Here is a 22121-nt window from a genome sequence, read left to right on the forward strand (position 1 = left end):
TTACAATATTTAAATTCAATTCAGAAGCTTGATCTAATGGACAAAAAACAAAGAACTGGAACTATAAAAAGGAAACCAAAAAACTATGGAAAATGAACAGAGGTCTGAAAAAGCACCAAATAAAACTTCCATATGTAGTTTGTCAGAAAATAGTTCATAAGGATCTATAATATAGGTATAATTAAATTCAGAAGCTTGATCTAATGGACATATATAAACCTTGAACTAAAAGTTATAGCCAAAAAATTGTATGCGCATAATATCCGCACACATAAAGAATATATACAATTGAGCCTCAACAAACAGTGAAGAATCAGTATCACAGAGACCAAATTCTGTAACAAGCAATGAATGTAATTAGAAATCAATAACAAAGTGTTAATTTCAAAAGTTCCATATAATTTGTAAAACATTTAAAGACTTCAACACTTAACAATATATAGTATTAAATAGATTATTTAGGAAAGAAGAGAAACTGAAAATTAATGAGATAGAGGGTCTAGTTTACCAAAGAGGAAATTAGAGTGACTCTCTCCACCAAAAAAAATATGTTCTACCTTGTTATACCTTACTTACACAGGGAAATGAAAATTTAAACAACAATTAGACATTACTTTGCACCCTCCACTCCCCAGCACCCTCCAAGAGTTTCACAAATTTAAAAACATTGGTAACAATTGTTGGTGAAGCTCTGGGGAAAGAACACATATAATATGACCAACTAAATAATTAATGAATACAACTGCTTCAGAGAAGAATTTGGCAATATGTATTAATTTTGCAGATGCACAAGCTCTTTGACCCAGAGAAATTCTTGCATATGCACACAGAGAATCTTGTATTTGATTGCTCATTGCCCACGACTTGCCATAGTGAGAGGTGCAGTCAACTCCATAGGGGAGTGGATAAATAAACCAAAATGATGAGTAAACTGGCTTATTGTACAATAGAATTCTATTAAACAGTTAAAAATAAATATATAAGGTTTATATCTAAGATGGATTGATCTTAAAAAAAAAAAAAGTTCAATGAGAATGTAAAAAAGATACAAAGAAGAGAGAAATCCCAGCTCCTGTGTATTTTATCTGTGTATCTAGGTCAAGTCATACAACCTATGCGCCTCAGCTTTCTCATCGGTAAATAGAGTTGATAACAGTATTGGGCTCATAAAATTAAAGCAAGATGCCTTGAACAGTGCCTGGCACTGAGAAAGCCCCATGTATGCCTGTTATTATTATTATTATTACTTCTTACATTTGTGATGATTTATATGGAAGAGAATGAGGGAAAATAATATCATATATTGTTTTACTAATACATTTGTGTAGTAACAACAGCGTCTAAGAAAATTTTATGCACCAACTTTAGAATAGTAAGGAGGAAAGATGGAGGGAGTAAGGCAGAATTGAAGGGTCGTGGGGCTCTGGCTTCATCTGTTATATTGCATTGATTTTAAAAAAAGAAATAAAGCAAATATGTTAAAACAAAATGTTAAAAAAGGTATAATTTTTAGAAGGCAACCATTATACTCATTCTAAACCTTTTTGTGTAAAAATATTTCCTAATTTAAAAAGTAAATTTCCAGGGAATTTCAAACTTTTCAAGCTTTAGTTTCTTTTTTCTAAGATGAGGTTGAAAATATCTGTCTCATGGGATTTCAATAAAGATCAGATGAGAAAATGCATACAAATATATTAAGCACTGCACCATGCATGTAGGTGGTGTTTAATAAATGTAAGCTAAATATTAATCTGATATAAATCAAGTGTTTTCAAAAAATGTGAAGAAAAAATAAATTTGTAAGTTATTTTTCTACTCATTAAATTTATTTCTAGTTCACGTGTGAACTAGTTCACAGATGTAATGGGAATTGGAAAAGCATAGGAAAGTGAAAAATAGGAAGAACTCAATTGTTGCTGGTTTAGGACTTTATAACCAGGAGTATTAAATTCACACAATGTCCCAAGTCTATTTAAAACCTTGCTACTCAAAGTGTGGTGTGGGGCCCAGTAGCCCTGATTTCACTGGGGAGGTGGTTAAAAAAGCTGGATCTCAGGCTCCACCTCAGATTTACTGAATTAGAATCTGTTTTTTAATGCAATCCTCACATAATTTCAGTGCACATTAAAGTTCAAGACCCTGCTTCAAAAAAAAAGAAAAATTAAGTCCAGGAGTCCATCACTAGGGTCCATTTTAATGGTTAGAAATCTTCATTTTAGGCTTTTTCTCCCTATTCTTTATTTCATGTATTCCCAAGAATGAGAATCTACAGATCAGGGTTATCTAAAAATGTTTATATAATCCTTTATACAGAACCTGAAAATGTAGAGTGCTGGACAATTCTACCTTCTTGAGGAAAATTTGATAGTTATTGAAATAATCGGCTTACAATATCATAAGCCTGGTCATTTTTTTTTCCCATTACATGTGGCTTGTAAATGTTAAGCAGTTAATAACTAGAGAGCCCTTCAAATCAATCAGCTTTTATGATGTTTTATCCAATGAGGATCAGGAGATTTAAGACTAAAATTGTCAATGAAAATTTGAAAATGATATCCTTGGGCTTTTTTCTTTTCCGTGATGCAGATACACGTTTAGACATCTGCAATGGATAAATGTACTCCAGCCAAAGGATTAAAAGATAAAAAAAGCTTCCCTCTATTACAATATACTCTCAGCTCTAACTTTTGAAGCAGATCATTTAAAGTTCAGTGTGTCATAGCTTTAGAAACAGAGATAGCTTCGAGAAAGAATGTAAGTTAGTGTTTTAGCTACAAAAGAGAGCTACCGACCATGGTGCAGTCTGCTTGTGGAAGCACAGCTTGGTAAGTACCACTGTTAGGCTGACACAGCAGCACAGACTGTGTTACAGGGAGCAAGATGCACCAAGAATTACAGCATCCCCATCTTTTAGCTAATTCCATCTGACATTTGATGTCTGAGAGAGGTATGATGATTTAAAGAAGCATTTTAATAAGTGTTTTTATAAATGTTATTTTTTTTTGAGTATTAGGGTTAAGTTGTTATTGTAGAAGACTTTTGTCTTTTTTGAGAGGTGGGTTGTCTAAAATCCTATGTGAAGGGGGTATTCTCCTTTGTGTATAGTAATGGAGAGACACAGGGTCCCACTTCTAACCATGAAAGTGTAAGGTGGGGGGGATCCCTCCTTGCCCAGCAGTCCGTGTCTGAATGTATGATGTAAGCGTGACCAATCGGATCTCCTTTCTGGGACTGTGAATCAGAGATGAACAGAAGGTTAGGACTCACTCATGGCATCTACAAAGACAGAAACACGTCCAGGCCATCTTTGCAAAATGTCAGCAACTGTGCTTCTTGCACTGGGGTATCTAGATCTGCCTTGGCTCACATTCTTTTCCCAAGTCTTGTTCTCCATCCTTCTATTTCTGAGTCTGCATGTCCTGCTAATGCATTCCTTTTCTGTTTTTGCTTACAATCAAGAATCGTCACTGATACAAAAATATCACCTCTTCACTAGATTTGGTTTTTTTAAATTAATTTTTTGTTATAATTGATTTACAATGTTGTGTTAGTTTCTGCTGTACAGCAAAGTGAACCAGTTATACATATACATACATCCACTCTTTTTTAGATTCTTTTCCCATATAGGTCATTACAGAGTATTGAGTAGAGTTCCCTGTGCTATACAGTAGGTTCTCATTAGTTATCTATTTTATATACAGTAGCGTGTATATGTCAATCCCAATCTCCCAATTTATCCCTCCCCTGTCCCTTTCCCCCTTGGTAACCATAAGTTTGTTTTTTACATCTGTGACTTGATTTCTGTGTTGTTCACTACATTTGAACAGCACTGCTACTTCAGCTCTATATAGCTCATTGATGTAAGTTTAAATAGGTGGCTGCAGTTTGAAAATGGCCTCAATTAGTGGTAAGAGTGGAGGTGGTAGTCATGGTGGTAGTTATCAGGTGCAAGAACATAATATGTACCAGAAACTATGTGAGGCATGTCAACTTGAGTACCTGTAATTCCTCAGAAAACACTGTGAGAATCAGTACTACCACACCCATTTTACAGATGAGGAAACTAAGATTGTTGTAGGAAAAGTCACACATTAAAGTCACCTTGACCAAAATCACATGCCTAGTAAATCCCCGAAGCAAGATTCAAATCCAAATCTTTCTAGCTTAAATCAGAACCATTATATTCTCTCCAGGATCCTAATGGAGCTCTTTAAGGACTAATTCAATGTCATTAATTGAACTTTATAAATGTCACTAACTGAACTTAATAAATGATAACTAAAATAATATATCCCTACATTAACTGCGATGTAAGGAAACATGTAAGGTCTTCTTTTTTATTGTTATCATTTTAAATTGAAGTGTAGTTGACTTACAGCGTTGTGTTAGTTTCAGTTGTACAGCAAAGTGATTCAATTATATATATATATATATATATATATATATATATATATATATATATATATTCAGTAACATATACATATATATATTCTTTTTCAGATTCTTTTCCCTTATAGGTTATTACAAAATATTGAGTATAGTTCCCTGTGCTCATGCAAGGTCTTCTAACACATTTTTAGTTAGGTATTTATTGAAGTCTTCTTATAAAAATATTCTGAAACATTTCTTCACAGTGAAAACAAAATTTTAAATTTAAAAGCCACACTTAGACTTGAAGCACTATGTCTAAATTCCATAAAAGTTTGTTATATCCCAACAAGCATGTAGGGTAGATGCTGAACCTTTCCCCTATATTAGTTTTGAAGGGAAAATATCCTATTTGTGTGCAATTATGAGGCTATGTGAAAATTACTTCTTTTCAGAGGCTGACTCGAATAGAAAGTTTGGGCAGATATATTATTTTGAAGATACGTGTAAAAAAGTATAGAATAACTTATGGAGCACTATGACTAAACTTGAAGGCAACACTTTTAAAGCCATTACTTAATACTCTTCCCATATAAGATGATAAGTATCACTAGTCCCAGGTCATAGAACTTTCTTTATTAGAAGTAGCTGTCTTAATAAAATAGTAATGATGGTTACAATAGCTCCTATTTATTGAGCAGTTACTAGGTGGCGGGCACAGTGCTAAATGCTTCACAGAGATTGCCTACTTTAATACTGGTGACCCCAGTGAGGTACGCACTATTATTAGGGCCACTTTACAGATATTGAAAAAGAAACAGAGCAAAACATCTCCCCCTGCTTCCCAGGGTTCTATATTCAAAGGATCGCTGCTCAAGAGAGAATTTTAAGCCTTGCTGTAGCCTTAGATGAAGCCCAAACTCTAAAGCTTAGCATGAATTGTCTTTAAAGATCTGGTCCCTGACTACCTACCTCTTTAGCCTCATCACCTCACTACCAGCCCCCCCTTCACCCTTTATTCTGGTTCTAGTGAACGGCTTCATACAGTCCTGTCCCTGCTGTGACATACGCCCGTTCCTCAGCATCCGTAGAGACAAGACTATTCATTCTTTAAAACTCAGCTCATCTTGGAAATGCCTCTGCTGATAACCTGTTAGATTTAGTTGCCTCCCCTCTATGCAGGTTCTTGCTACAGAACATACCGCACTGCCATATATCCATTGAATTATTTGTCTGTTTTTCTTACTGGACTTTAAGTGTCATGACATTAAGTATATTATTTTTTTCTTCTTTTTTTAATTGAAATATAGTTGATTTACAATGTCGTGTTAGTTGCAGGTGTACAGCAAAGTGATTCAGTTAAATATACGTTAAATAAATATTATATTAAATATTAAATATATATATTGAGTTGAATATATATATTTAATCTTTTCCAGATTCTTTTCCCTTATAGATTATTACAAGATATTGAATAGAGTTCCCTGTGCTATAAGTAGGTCCTTGTTGCTTATCTATTTTATATATAGGAGTGTGTCTATGTTAATCCCAAACTCCTTATTTAAGTATATAATTTGTTTTGGTATCTCCAGTGCCTAACACAGGACCAAGCATGCAGTGGGCACTCAAAAAATATTTTTTGAATAAATGGTCAAATCTTAAGTGACCACCCTATTTGTTCTTTCTATCTTCCTGCTGGAAAGAATTTGCTAAATAACCATTCCCTATTATATCATAATGCTCAAAATTATGAGAAGGACTTCTACACAAGGAGTTAGGGAATCTAGGTTCTTGTCCCATGATTGTCATTTAGTAATGAAAAGACCTTGAAGACTGATTCATTCAACAATTTTCTTTTTATGCATTTGCCATGCACCAGGAACTGTACACCACAGTGAGGAAGCAGCAGTGGACACAAGTGACAAAAGCCCCCTCCACCAGAAAGCTTGTATAACCTAGAGTTGGATTTCTCACCATAAAATCAAAGAGCTGGACTAAGGTCCTTCCAGGCTTAAAATTCCATGAAACAATAAGCCAAATCTCAAATTCCTTAAAATATAATATAGGAACACATAAGAATATGAAATAAAATAGAACACCAGGCAAATCAGTTCATACCTTGCCTCTGATACAATTAATCTAGGAGTATTAATTCTTCCTTACAAAAATAGATATATTATAGAGAAGTGACATTATGAAACATTTTTTAAAGGTTAACTTTGGTTTGGTCTGATGAAAAATATTTGAACCCTCTCTAGCTGTAAGTACAATAGCATGCCTGTCAAGGACAAAAAGGGGAACTAATTGACTTCAAGGAAATTAACAATGATGAGAAAGGAAGATCTATTTTATTCCTTGGGAAGCTGAATCTGTTCTGTACATCTAATGTTAGTCAGAACATAAAGAACAATGTGTTCTCTAATCAAGTTTTATGTGTGTGATGAATTTTTTGATTCACGGTAGTTGGACCAGAAAAGGTAAAGCATATTATTAGTGGACAAATTACATAGTAAAACCTAAATTAACCTAGACTCTCAGCTGCTTCGTTATAAAATTAGGTAGGGAAGGTCATAATTATTTAATTTGTGTCCAAATCTCAGCTGGAGAATGTTCCAAATGAACAAATGATCCAAGTAATTTTAGGGGAAGGGAAAGTCCTTGTAGCCAAGCTTAAAAACCCAATATCGACAGACATAATTAGCATACTACCTTCCTGACCATATCCCTACAGGTGTTTGGACAGGAAATCTAATTCTCTAAAGAAAATTGTTCTGTTATTTTTTATCATAACTGAGTAAACCATATCAATTCCTTGACATGCTATGATCATAGGATGTCCTTCCTGACACGTCCCTCAAATTTGTTGACATTGGATGATTGATTGCTTCTGCTGGTTAACATGGGCACTGAGCTATGATAGAAAATAGATACACAATATTAAACTCACAAAACTGGGTTTGTTCTTCCATTAAAGTCAAAAATCATGGATCCTGAAAGAGCCTTTCAAGTTACATAGTGAGTTTTCTCATGTTGCAGATGAGGAAACTGAGGCCCAGACAGGCGAACAAAATTACTGCAAATCTCACAGTTGGCAGGTGTTGGAGCCATGATGAAAGGAGAGATCCATCGCCCCCCCCCCAGCCCAATGTTCTTCCCATCATTTTATTTTGCCAATAGTTAGCTCTCTTTGTGAGCTAACTTCCAGCTTACAAGCCCCCATACATGACACTGACCCATATCACCAGGACAAAGGGTAGGCGTGGTAGGGGGCAATGCAGATGAAATTCAGGGTGTTGGCTTCTTTTTTCTTGGAAAATAAATACCTCTGCATATTTGTGGGAGGAAAAACATCAGCTCGTTTGTCAGTCTGCAGCAGGACTGGTATGTTGGAAATGAAACACAAAGCTTTCCTCCTCTAACTAAATTTGACAGCGTGCATAAGCTGAATTTCCCCATCTGGAGACTCTCAGACTAGACAAGACTTACAAATTAATATGTGTGTATAGGTCTGGGGCCTGAAGGAAATGAGGTCAGGTCCGAAAAGGAATCAGGTGGCTGGCCACAAATCAGAACTTTAACATGGATTCACGACAAAGGGAGGAGATCTAATGCTGTAATTCACTGAAGAACATTAGGACCATGCTAGGGTCTGTGATGAGGAAGCCGGAGGACAAAGTTATAAAGAGGGAAACGATACTGAAGGACAGAAAATGTTTTCATCCAAGTACAATCCAGACTTTGATCCTCCTTTTAATCAAATCTTCTCTTTCCCCATCCCCTTCTCTCTCTCTCTCTCTCTCCCTCACACACACACACACACACCTCTTATATTCTCTTTATGCAGGATATTTGTGCTCTCATTCTACAGTCTTATTTCTCTCTTTGTTTCTGAGAATGGAGGTCTACAGCAAGGCATAGAAAAAGTGCTTTGATAAGGAAGATAAAACAATTCAGGATGCATTAGTTTCTTTGTGTACCTCAAAGACAAAATTGAGATGTGTAGGAGCATTTTTAAGAACGTAGACAGGAGACTCACTCCCTTGAACCTGCTTTCTTAAGGTCCATAGCTCATTCTCCAAAGATGTCCTTTAAGGCTTTGTACATGCCCTATGGTGAGAGAGTGGCATTTAATAAGAGTCCACCCAGGGATGTTTCAAATGCACTCTGCCACTAAAGTGCTGATATAAGAAGTTAGAGCATTTTTTCTCTTGAGAATCTCTATGGCTTTATCCCTGGGCAAAGGTCTGAGCTTCTTTCAAAAGTCCAAGATTGATTTTTGAAGGAGAAAATAAGTGAAGGATTTTCTAGCTAACCAAGAAACATATTCTCTCATTAAATGTCAGATTAAGAAGAAAAAATACCCTACATAAGGTACTATGACAATTCTCTAAAAAGAAAGACTGTGAGAAGAACGCAGATATTTTAGGATAGAGGGTTATAGCCTTCAGAATTTTCATTTTTTAGAAAGTTCTTGTGGTTGATATAAGTTTAAAAATGTGTTCATGTGCAGAACATTTCAGATTCATTTATGCAGAATTATGTAACACTTGAAACAACTCCCTTAAATTCCCATGGATTATGCGGACACAAAATTTTACAAATTATATTTGTAAATATTCTTTCTTCTGTATCATCACAAGTTCTCAAAGTATACTAAAAGTGGAAGTCAGTATGATAGTGCTGTCTCTCTTTTTTTTTTAAAGGAGAAAATAGTAGAGATATCCTTTTTATTATTCACTTGCCACCTCAAATACAAGTGATCATTTTCTTATGATTTAAAAATATTGTAATGACTGGCCAGTTCCCCATGATTTACTGTTACTAGCCCTCCATTGGATATGCCAAGATAAGATCACACATTACTTATCCAAACACTTCTACAGATGTGCTGGGCATTTTTAAAAGTTCACCCATGGAGAACTTAACCCAATTCTCTTTGAAAAAAATGTAAGGTTGTTCCAGAAAACTTTCTCAAAAGAAATCACATGTCCCATGGACCCTCTCCACACCCCCCCAAAAAAGATGAGACAAATAGACAGTCAGAAGACATATATTTATAGCCTCATCTTTCACCTCCTCCAAATTCTAGACAATCTTCTCTTTTTCACTTAAAAATGGAAAATGCGACAAATGTAAGCCCTTACCAACTTCCCACTTCAGAAGGCTGTTGTCTTCCCTCTCCATTTTTCCAATGACATACCAGATACACGCCATCCAGTGTGCAAGAAGGGCAAACATAGACATGAGCAGAGTCAGGACGATTGTGCTGTGTTGGGAATAACGGTCCAACTTCTGCAGGAGACGCAGAAGACGCAGCAGCCGGACGGTCTTCAGGAGATGCACGAGAGACACCTGCGGGGGGAAACAGAGCCGCAGAGCTTGGCTCACGGGGTCATTACATCCACAACAGTCACTTCAGCTACAGCCACTCTGGGAAGTTCTTGAAATTAAGTATAATCGGGATTCCAACGCTGTGACCATTTTATGACCATTTCTATGTCGTTTCCTGATATATCGGAAGTTGATAAGATAAAAGATGATAAGGCAATTTAATTTCTTTGAGTGAATACTTATCTTCCTTAATTAAGATGCATCTTTTTTCTCTACCTATATGACTGAAGATAATTTTATATATTCTGATATACAACTGAAACACATTATGGGATCGGAATTGAATAAAAGATGTCTCCACCCTTTTCTTTTAATTTCTTTCAATTCCACTTCCCCTTCTCCATGTAAGGGAGTTGCTTTATAACAAAACTTTGTATAGACTGAAGCTAAACCCTGTAAAGTGGTAGAAAAAGTAACAGGTTTCTTATTTTTAAATAGTGAGACCTAAAAACTTGAGTAAGATCTGCTCACAAATACCAGTAACACCTCCTGCCTCATGTGCTTTGCTATCGTCCTTCTAACATTATCAACAGACAAAGAAAACATTTGCCCGGAGCACATACATTCTGCACTTTCTGTTAAACAAACATGCTTAGGGAACCAAAATCAAATGGGGCAAAATTTTGGAAAAACCTTTTAGATTCTGCCTCTGTATGAACTAGAACAACAGACTTGTAGTTAAGGAGTTAGTTTCTTGACTTTAGGGCTCAACTGAAAAATGTGCACCATTGGTGTCCACCAGAAAGGTCAATGTCACTATTACAACACATGTGGTGCACTAATATACACTCTTTTTAATACCTTCCAAGAGAAAAGAAAAGTCAAATAAAACATTAACTCATATGCAAATAGAATCTGACAAGTTCCTTGACCTATTCTAATTTGGGGGGTGAACCATAAATAGAGGGGAAGGAAGTGGTTTGTATGACTACACCTAAGAATAATTTTTCCTTTACAGACAGAATCATAAACAAGGTCAGCATCTTTTGAGAGTCTGCCTTTATAATTATCTGGAGTCGACTGACTTCTAATTTCTCCCTCCTCCAGCCATCTTCCCTTATCTCCAAGAAAAATGTACCTAGAGCAGTGCCTGACACGTAGGAAGTGCTCAGTAAATTTGTGTTAAATGAGTGAATGGAGAGCTATTATGTGAAGATGCAAAACACTCCAGGCTCACTATAACAATAGATATTCAATAAAAGTGTCTTCCACTGTAATCTTGTGAATTATTCTATACTGAAATATAAAAACATCATAAGGATGGGAATTCCCTGGTGGTCCAGTGATTAGGACTCCACGCTTCCACGGCAGGGGGCCTGGGTTCGATCCCTGGTCAGGCAACTAAGATCCTGCAAGGTGTGGTGTGGCCAAAAAAAAAAAAAAATAAGGTCAATTGAGGAAGTTGCCAGGTAGCTGTGGCCTTTTATTCCTTTTTGTGGGTCTTCTGGGTAGAGTTTTACTTTCTTCTCCTTCGTACTCACATTCTCATCTATCATTTCTCCAGCTGATTATAAGTCAGATGCAGTTTCTACTTTGTGGCTTAGAGGAATTACTAGGGGTGAAATTTATTTTATAGGTAGGTGAATTTGACAGATAGATAACAATTTTGTAAGTAAAGTGAATCCTGGAGCAGAACTCTCAAATGGAGGATACCATCTGCTATGGACTGAATTGTGTACCTGCAAATTTCATATGTTGAAGCCCTAACCCCCAGTGTGATGGTATTTGAGATGGGGTCTTTGGGAGGTAATTTGGTTTAGATGGGGTCATGAGGGTGGGGTCCTCAAGATGGGATTAATGCCTCTATAAGAATAGACCAGGGCTTCCCTGGTGGCGCAGTGGTTGAGAGTCTGCCTGCCGATGCAGGGGACACGGGTTTGAGCCCTGGTCTGGGAAGACCCCACATGCCACGGAGCGACTGGGCCCGTGAGCCACAACTACTGAGCCTGCGCATCTGGAGCCTGTGCTCCGCAACAAGAGAGGCCACGATAGTGAGAGGCCCGCACACCGTGATGAAGAGCGGCCCCCGCTTGCCGCAACTGGAGAAAGCCCTCGTGCAGAAATGAAGACCGAACACAGCCAAAAATTAAAAAAAATAAAATAAAATAAAGAAAGAGCAGCTCACTCTCAAGCATGGTATCATTGCAGTGCCATTTAAAAAAAAAAAAAAAAAAGAATAGACCAGAGCGCCCTCTCTCTTATTCGCCACCCACCCCAATCTCTCTCTCCCTCCCCTCGCTGTATGAAGGCCACGTGAGGATGAGGAGAGAAGACAGCCGTCTACAAGCCAGGAAGAGAGCCCTCACCAAGAATCAAATCAAATTGAAAGCTTGATCTTGGACTTCCCAGCCATCAGGACAGTGAGAAATAAATTCCCGTTGTTGAAGCCATCCAGTTTATGATATTTTCTTATAGCTGCCTGAGTAGACTAACACACCATCTGAATATAGAGTATTGATGCAGGCAAGCTCCCCATTTTCTCTGGCCAGAAAGGGGATGTTTGAGGGAAGAATGTGAGGCTGCCCTTACATGAGAACAATAGTCATTTACAAAAATAAGGGACATGAGCCTGGGAGTCCAGGATGAGGTAGCCCTGGTGATTTCGCTGTCACTTAAAAAAATTTACATTTATTCCTATCTGAGTCCAAAACCTCCAGCTATAAAATGTGAATTTTGGCTCTTGATGAATGACAGAAGGAAGAGGCATATTTGATTTAGATAGAAATATATCATCTGAAAAAGAGAAAGGACCTTCTTACTCTTGGGATGCTGCTCTGAATTTGTCACTGATAAGAATTATAAGCACCTTGTAGACAGGTGCAAGACAGTGAGTGATGCATTCATCAAAAACCTCTATCAAACTGCAGTTTCCCCTGCTACCAAGTGGACATAACCACCTCCTGGCTATCAACTAGGGAAGAAAAAAGAGAAAGAAAAAAGTTAACTACCGTTCTGAGGTCTTTCTAGGTATTAGATACTTGGCAAGGTATTTTATAGAAAAGTTTCCTTTTTAGGCTACTCAGAAACCCTGCAGGAATTTTTATGATTTTCGGCCTATTCTGATGTTAACTTTCCCAAGAAGTCACTCAGATGGTAAGTGATAAAACTTGGATTCATACTTTTGCCTTTTTACTCTAACATACTTTCTATGTCTCATTCACAATTTTATCTCTTGTTGTGCCTTTCATCGTGACTTATACACAGTAAGTTTTAATAAATAAATGTGTGAGCTGCATGTAAAACATCTGCCATCAGCAATTGTGGGCACAGCCAAAGCTAAAGCACACAATACATTTTTGATGGTTGTCATGCGTCTTTGAATGTCATCTATAGAGATGCACTAACCAGACCCACTTTAGACCTGGAAAATCAGCCCCTTTGTTATTTTATTTGTTTGTTCCTGCTCTTCTTTTTGTAAGTCTGTGTAGTATAACAGTAGCATAACTTATGAACTTTTCCTTATAACTTATGCTTTCCTGGGAAGTAAATATAATATTTTGAACAAGCTTTTCTATTCAAATCGAATATTTCATACTGACTAATATATTGGGAGGAATAACAAATTTATATGCCAATTGTTAAATGATCATATGCTCACCCCTGTGAAAAGCAGAAAAATTATCACTGATAAGAGAGAGAGATTCCTTCCTTCTTTCCTCTTTTTCTTTCTTTCTGACATAGATGTTGATCTATAACTTCAAATCTTTATAAAGGATTTGTGCTGTATTTCACAAGTGAGAACGAAGAAGGGTAGCAGAAGCACAGTGAAAATGTACACATATTTAAAATTCATCAAATTATGAGAATTAGACTTTTTCAAAAATTCTTTACTTGTGTTAATTTTAGGCAATGGAAATTTTAATCATATCTAAACATTTTATGTACTTTTTATTTTATAGACTTTATAGTATATTTTATATATATGTTTAAAATTATCCTATTTGTTAAGTGTTCAAAGACAAATGGAATATAAAAATGATTATTAGTATTTAGTAGCAGAGCAAGTTAATTTACAGCAGTCTATGAAACACCATTTATTTAACAATTCTCCAGGATAATTTGGAAAAATTTTCTTATCATTTTATGAATTATCTACTTCTTCAGGATATTTTTTGGCAGTCTTGCAAAAACCTCGTTTTAAGTCATTACACTTTCATTATAGTATACTTATCTAGTCAAATTCAATCTTAAAAAGCACTTTAAAAAGCTCGGATAACAATCCAGTTTAGCACTGATTGATATTATATACTAGATTTTCCCCAGAGCTTTCCTTTCAGTTGAGTTATAAACCTCTTAACGATGTTGACACTCTCAACTTCCCAACTTAAAAAAAAACTGAAAGAAAAAGAAAAGAAAAATACTATTATACAGGCAATTAACAAATGCACAAATCTGTACTATGTAGTCAGGAGTTTAGTTCAGTCTTCATTATGAAGTCAGTAATGATTGTATTTGAAACATTGATCACTTTGTTTAATATTGAAAACTATGCTATTAAATTCTTGATAGAGAATATAATTTCTATGGGGGGAGGTTTGTCAACTGAGTAGGAAATATGTTTAATTTGAACTAATGTCTAGTAAATTTTTGCCTGCTAAAACTGGTTACTCTGGCAGCAAATTGTATTACTGGTCCAAAAATTCTGTTATACCTTCCTAAAAGTCTCTCTATTTATAAGGGAACACTTAATGCTTTTAAGAGTGTCAATCATTAAATAGTAAAAATAGCTACGACTACAAGTGGGCATACTTTCTTTCCTGTAAGAAATCTGAGAATAAATGTTTTAGATGAAGAAAGAGGAGAAGTTACAAATATCAATAAAAATTCAAGAGGATGCTTGGTTTATGTTGGTCATTTTATCATTTAGATTTTTGCTCAATCCAACATTTTTACAGGGACTTCTAAGAAGTGGTTGAATTCTATTTTAATTTCAACCTATCTTTCTATCTTGATAGGTCTTCTGTTTTGCCAATGAATAATGAAATATTCAAGAGGTAGCGAGTAAAAGTCATAAAAGTAGAAGAAATCTTCAAACTCTCCACCAAATTCTTGAGGGAAATATCTGGCTCAGTAACATAAAGTAATGCTTCTATTCTTGCAGATGGTTTCCTTACCAAAGGATTTGTTTAGTGAGTCAATTTGATGGTGAATTCAAGTTTTTAATATCCTGGTTCTAGGTATTTAAATGATTAGAAATGGGTAATACAAATTTCAAAAAGGAAGTAACTTCTTTAAGTGGAGAATCTGGGCTGCATATCATTGGTGACCTTGGCCTCTTTATTTAAAAGGGCACAAAATCCTGGGCATACAAATTGCCACAAATATTTAAAACCTGAGCATGTGAAAAATAAGCACAGGGGTAAAACCAACCTTCAAGGTCATGTGGAAGGGAGCTCTTTACTCACCACTGTGACGTTGAAAGCATACAGGAGATCAAAAGGCAGGGCAGCAATTAAATCAATGATGAACCAGGTTGTGACATAGTGGATGCAAATTGATCTTGCTTCAAAGATAACTTGGCCAGACTTGCTGACATAGGTTGTTCGAAAATTTAAAATAATATCTGCTTGAGAAAAAAAAGGATAGAGAAAGAGGATTTAGGAGAAAGAGAGAGAGGAGAAGGAAAGAAGGAAAGACAAGGTAAGAAGAGAAGATGGAAGGAAGACAGGCAGGTGGGCGGGGGGGAAGAAAGAGAGGAAGAAAACTGTATTAAATTAGACTAACGGTAACCTCTTAACGTACTTTAGATTGACAATATCCAAAATACTCTTCTTGACACATCCAGCTCAACTCAACAAACAGGTATTGGAGAAGGGTGAAGAAAGCAGTATTTTTTGAGCAGTAATACATTGCAGACTTTGGGCCACACGTTAACATAATTAAAATAAATAATAATAACAATAACAACAATAGGCAACACTTACTGAATGCTCACTGTGTAGCAGACATTGTCCTAAGAACTTAGCTTAGATTGTTTCACTTACTCAGAACATCTTCCACGATGTTAACATAGCAGACAGTACATAGTAGGCAGTATTAGCAGAGGCAGAAACTAAGTCTCAGTGGGAAAAGTAACTCATCCATGATCATCTTGCCAACAGTGGCAGAGACGATTCTGAACACAAGTATAATTTGCAGTCCATATTCTTTTCATTTATTTTTTATCCGATAGTACTCTATTCCGTGTACAAAAGTTTTACTAATCTCCGTATGGATATGAAACTGATCCTTGCCCTGAAGGTGTTTGTATTCACAAAATACCAGAAGTTTCTTGTTTGGATTTCTAGGTTAAACTCCCCATTCCATTTAAATGGAAGATATAATCATTTTCAACCATTCCTTACATCATCCTTTTAATATATTTTTATTTTATGTTTATTTTATATTTGTATTTATTTTATATTATATTTTACTATCTATTTATCAAACTTTTTACAATATATGACATCCTTGTGAGGGCTGGTCAAAGGACAAAGCCATAGACATGTGGACCATCTAGAGTTCAATCCTGCCACCTATGAATAAACTTCTCAGAGTCTGTCACATAGTTCCTGGGTTAAATATCATTAAAGCACTGGAAAGGGTTATCTTTTCTTTAATTTGTCTTAGAGTTGAGTATGACCAAGTTATGGGGAATTTTGGGATTGGTGCATACACGTAAGTGTAATGAAGGCTGATAATTTTCTACACTGGCGACCCCAACAGAAACATATTTGTCTGTGGGACTTTGTTCTTAAGGAGTGTCGTGATTCAGTGACAAAGATCAAAGGAAGGAATTTGGGAAGTAAGTACCCCAAAGAGAATAGGAATTCAAGGAGCTAGGGAACGAATGCTAAGCTCTGAGTTACATAATTTTTAAATGAATTGGAGTACTCTTTACAGCTAACGTAAACCATTGCACGTACGTGGAATCGTGTCATGTGAGGTTAAGAACTTGTTGGTATCATGATCGTAATGCTAACAATAATAAAGATTACAATAATGTGCACTTTATATTTGTAGATCATGTTTACTTTTCACTTCACATCACATTTGAAGGAGAATTCTAAGATGTCCCCTCCCAATCCCCTGCCACCACCCTCACTCTCCTCTGATCTCTTCCCCTTGGGTAAGGGTGGATCCCCTGAGCATGATGAGATATGAAGGTGTGATCACGTTACATCATAGGGGTAAAGAGAGATGATCTGCGTGGCCTGCCCTCGTCAGGTGAGCCCTTTAAAGCAGACCTTTCTTCATCTGGTGTTAAGGGATTGGAAAGCAGTGAGGCATGCTCTGCCTGGCCTGGAAGGAAGCAACTGCATATTATGGGGAGGGCCACACGGCCGGGAACGGCGGGCAGCCTCTAGTTGCTGAGAACGACCCCTCACTGACATCTCGCGAGAAATGGAGACCTTAGTCCCACAACCATAAAGAAATTTGCTCAACGGCCACATGAGATTGGAAGAGAATCCTGGGCTCCAGGACGGACCACAAGCTGACACCTTGATTTCAACCTTCTGAGGCCCTGAGCAGAGACTTCAGCTAAGGTAGATCTGGACTTCTGATCTATAGAAACTATGAGATAATAAACGAGTATTGTTTTAAGCTGATGTGTTTGCAGTAATTGGCTATGCAGCAATAAAAAACTAATACAACATTTAGTAAGTCATCTGGTTCTCATTATAGCCTGTGAGATGAGATAATACAGGAATTCTGACAAAACAGATTACTATCACATTATTATAGATAACACTATGTTCTTAATACGAACGCAGTGCTGGTCTACGACCTTTACAATCATAATCTCATTGACTCCTTACAACAATGCTAAGAGGTAAGTATTTTTATTAATCCCTTTTACAGATGAGAAAACTGAGGCAGAAAAGACATCAAGTGATCTGCCCAGGATCACACCTGATGAACTAAAGCTCAAGATTAAACCCCTCAGCTAATTAGTGAAAGAGCAAGACCTGGATTCAAGTCTCTTAAGTTCCAATTCTGTGCTTTGGGTTTTGGTGCCTCAACAGAGACCAGTCACATCTCAGATCTGGAAGCAAGTTCTAGGTGACTCAAAAAGAAAACAATTGTTCTAGACTATTGTGAATGATCTAACTTATTAAGACGATGTTATTAGAAGTCATTTTTGTTCAAAAAATAAAAATATTAAAATATTTCCATTGTTAATACTGAGAATATGAAAGGATGAAGCTAGTCGATAAGCCACTCACAAAGGATGAACACAATCCCAAGGTGATTTCCACTGCAGAGTAAAAATGCTATCATGGCAAAAAGTACCGATGCATCCCTGAAGTATGGCCACCAAAGGGGGCTGGGAGCTCAGGGGAATGCCATGAAGTTGTTAGGGTAGCAGGTGACCTTTTCATTCTTTCTCTTTAACTTTCTAGACTCATGTATTTGTGCATTAGCCAAGCAATTTAACAGCTTAGACCAGCAGCTGTTGAAATAAAGCAGTCGATAAGTAGTTCATTATCAAATTGAAGGAATAAATGCCTTTGTGTATTTACTAACTGATCACCAGGTTCTACCACAGATTTTACAGAAAACCCACTGCCACCATCCACATACCTGGGGTGCTCTCCTGAATGGAGGAATGGAAGAAATGATTGATTGGTCTTTGGTTGATTGATACAGTAAACATTTTTAAAGCTATGTGGTTGACTGAAGAATAAAATAGAGGTGCAGACTTCTGAACAGAAAAGATATTTTCTTGGATGAGTCATTACAAAATATTAGTTTAGAAAGCTTTTTAAAAAATAATCTGTTACTCAACTGAGTTAATTGGATGAAAAGAAGATGTGCTTATTTTTAAGTTTAAAAAGAAGTAATGGTAAGACTTTTAAACACAAAGAATGTTAACAGCAAAAGAATAAAAGCTATCTTTTAAATTTATGGATACAAATATATTTTTGAAGTACTTGAGTACTTTCAGGTTTATTTTCAGGGAAAAAACCTAGATATGTATTATATTCTAAGATTTCTAGGACTATGGTATCATATAAGGACTGTAGGTTTGAGTGAGTGATGAGTATTATTTTTATTTATTTTTTAACTCTTAAAAATTTTATTGAAGTGTAGTTAATTTACAATGTGAGTATTTATTTATTTATTTTTAAAAACCTTTTATTCTATATTGGAGTATAGTTGATTAACAATGTTGTGTTAGTTTCAGGGGTAGGGCAAAATGATTCTGTTATACATATGCATGTAGCTATTCTTTTCCAAGTTCTTTCCCCATTTGGGTTATTACATAATTATTTTTAGATAGCTGATTTTTTTTAAAAAACCTACTTTTGTCATACACATAATAATAGACATAGTTCTGCTGTACTGTGATTTACAAAACATATTTTCATGTTTATTAGTTTGTGTTGTTCCCATGCCAACTCTCTCAGGTGTACTATCTCTGACATTTTACTGACTCAGGAGATTTAAGGAAATTGTTTAAAATCATGAAGATAGTAAGCAAGAGAGAAACAGGACATCTTTTGACAGGCAATTCCATTTTCTTTCCATTATCTTAAAGATTTACGGCATTTTCAAATATATTTTAGGGGCAATACCAATAGGTCAGTGCAGAGAAATGTATTTCCAATTTTAGCCCTTAGATTCAATTCAGCATTGGCAGCGCCCAGGTAAAAGAATATTAAGTCAGGGTCACAGAATTGAATGTGTGGGAATGAACTGTCTTTGATTCTGGAAATACAAGGATTAAGCATCTGTCCAGGGAGAACTGAGAAATCACTCTGTGTACTCTCCACTGATAAAGATGCGGTGGCAATGTAAATGTTCCCTTAACGGAAGGGCAGAAATGGGGAGCACACGTTCTTTCAGAGTGAGGGAAACACAGAATAAAATTAGATTGTGACGAGGGAAAAAAGAGCCTCCCAGATCTGGTGTTCCTCATAAAAGAACCACGGGGGCGAAGAGGAGATTCACCAACTATACTGGGTCCAGCTGCTCTTTCCCCTGTAGTTGTCTCACTTCCCATAAAGTTTTACACCTTCAGTGAATTAACTCAGCGACTCATTCAAATGTTGCAGTAAGAATGTGGTCTCCTCCAGACCCTAACCCTAACCTTCCTAAAAGGCAGCAGTATGGTTTTCATTCTGAGATATCTAGAAAGTATAATGTTTTTCAACTTTATGTTGAAAAATACATGAATATTCATTAATATAGAAATTTTTATATTTAACTTTTCTTGTTAATTCCATTTATTATCAACGTGCACAACTGTCTATAAGCACACATACACACAGTTTGAATCAGGAAAAATATTTCCAAAACCATAACGAATTGAGTCATACGAATTTAGCACTTAGAAATGTTAATGCCTCACGTATGTGTGTACGCATAAGCAGTCTCTTGTGGCACATGGTGCTGGTATCATGTGAAATGAATAAACAAACAGGGTAATAGAGAATTACCATATATACATACATACATACATACATACATGTGATTTACAGAATTTCAAAAAATTGATCATAATATACCCCACCAAAATGAGGCAGACTATAATTGAATTCTTTTATGATTCAGATCACGCTGAATTATTTTGCAGGATAATCAGTTTACCTTGCTGTATTTAGGTTTTACACAAGCATTATGAAAATAAAGACAAATAATAGAGAGATAACTGTAAGTGTTTTGTTCTCGTATGGTTAAGACCTCCAAAAACTAGTGTTTCATTTCTCTCTCTCACTAAATGGTTATGTATGAGAACTAAAAGGCAAGAAGATTAAATCCAGTTTTTCCAGTTTGATTTCCTTGAGAACTATGTAATTAGAAAGTACAAAAAAAAAAGGTTAAATTTGATATGGCACAAATTAGTAGATTTCTTTTCTTTATTAACATGCATGCCAGATGGGAAATAATTTTAAGATAATATTGACTTACTTGTTAAAAAGTAAATTAAAATAGAATGGTGTGCATGAGAGCAAATGCACCAAATACAAATAATATCTTCATTTAGCCATTTCTTTACAATTTAATCAATACAGTACAGCGTGGGTGGAGAGAGATTGAACTAAACCAGCTGCCGACTAATATTCTAAAGATACCCAGTCTTTTTCCATTGCTTGTGAGACACTCCTCTGAACACAGTATGATGCCACAGCAAATTTGAGTTGCACGTGTGGGAAGAATGAGTAACTGGGGGTTGATTAATGAAGAGGCTTGAGGGACTCAAAATCCTGAGAATGGCTGTAATTGATTGCCAGGATTAGTGGATGAGATTTTCATACCACTTGATCCTTGCTCATCTTGTCAGCATTTGTCCCTCCTGCTTACCTTAAATGACAAGTTTATGGAAAAGAAAGGGCAACAGACAGAGGGAGAAGCAGCAGTTAAGAGCAATTGCCTGAAGAAGAAAAGGTAAGGATGAAAGAATGCAACCAGGTGGGTTGGGCGTGGTCGATACCACCATTGATTTCTGTTTTGTACCAGAGTCATGGTGGAGTCTTACATCAGTTTTGACCCTCAACGTCAACATCAGATGGAACAGCCCAGAAAAGAAGTCCTTCCATCCTAACGTCTCTTTGAATGGAAGAACCCCATCCATGTCATGCTTCATAAGGATGCGGTCAACCAGGCCTTGAATGATTCTGGCAATGGTGAGCCCTCTGCCTTTTGCGAGCGCTGCCTTAGTTTGACGCGTCCTTCTTACTTTTCTCAAATAGGTTTCTTCCTCCTTCTAACTCCCTCTCCTTGGTTCTAGTTTTGTCATTAGCAGCAACACAGAGTATGTTCTACCTTCCAACCCAAAAGCCCTTCTTATAAATATTCGAAATCAGGCACCACGGTCTTTCCGTGCCCCAGGCTGTAGATCTCCATTTCTTTCAACTGTCTCTTGCTGATATGGTTTCCTCTTCTCAGTCCTGATGCTTTTCTCTTGTTTGGTGGTTTTCACAGCAAAGTCTCATGGAAGATAGGGTTTGGGCTTTTGCCTCTTCCTTCCTTCCTCCCTTCTTTCTCTCTCTTTCTTCCTTCCCTTCCTTCCTTCCTTCCTTCCTTCCTTCCTTCCTTCCTTCCTTCCTTCCTTCCTTTCTTCCTTACTCCCTACCCCCCTCTCTTTCCTCTTTTCAGGCTGAATTTTTATTTGTTTTACATAGTGAGTTGCCCCATCAATTTTTATTTTGAAAAGAAATTTTCAGGTTTTTAACACAATAAAGAAAAGAAAAGAAAACCATTCACATAGTTGACTACTGTCCTTTTGGAAGTAAGGTACTGAAACGGTAGCAGACTATGCCATCCTCAAATATGCCACTTTGGAATAAGAATTATTTTGAGCTGAAGGCAACTGAGAAGGAGCAGAAGCCAGAAAAGCTCCCTGCCCTCTTCCAATTTGCCTAAAATCAGGACAT

General features: G+C 36.4%; 1 protein-coding gene across 1 annotated transcript in view; it reads right to left on the minus strand.

The window, feature by feature from the left end:
* Positions 1-22121, minus strand: part of KCNH8 (potassium voltage-gated channel subfamily H member 8) — a 392154-nt gene that overhangs the window by 108557 nt on the left and 261476 nt on the right. The window contains exons 6-7 of the mRNA XM_036850697.1: positions 15165-15322; positions 9513-9720 (exon numbers count right to left, since the gene is read on the minus strand). Coding sequence (XP_036706592.1) covers positions 9513-9720; positions 15165-15322 — 366 coding nt within the window. The remainder of the gene's footprint in view (positions 1-9512; positions 9721-15164; positions 15323-22121) is intronic.

This window comes from Balaenoptera musculus, chromosome 4, assembly GCF_009873245.2.
Source record: "Balaenoptera musculus isolate JJ_BM4_2016_0621 chromosome 4, mBalMus1.pri.v3, whole genome shotgun sequence".
Lineage (NCBI taxonomy): Eukaryota > Metazoa > Chordata > Mammalia > Artiodactyla > Balaenopteridae > Balaenoptera > Balaenoptera musculus.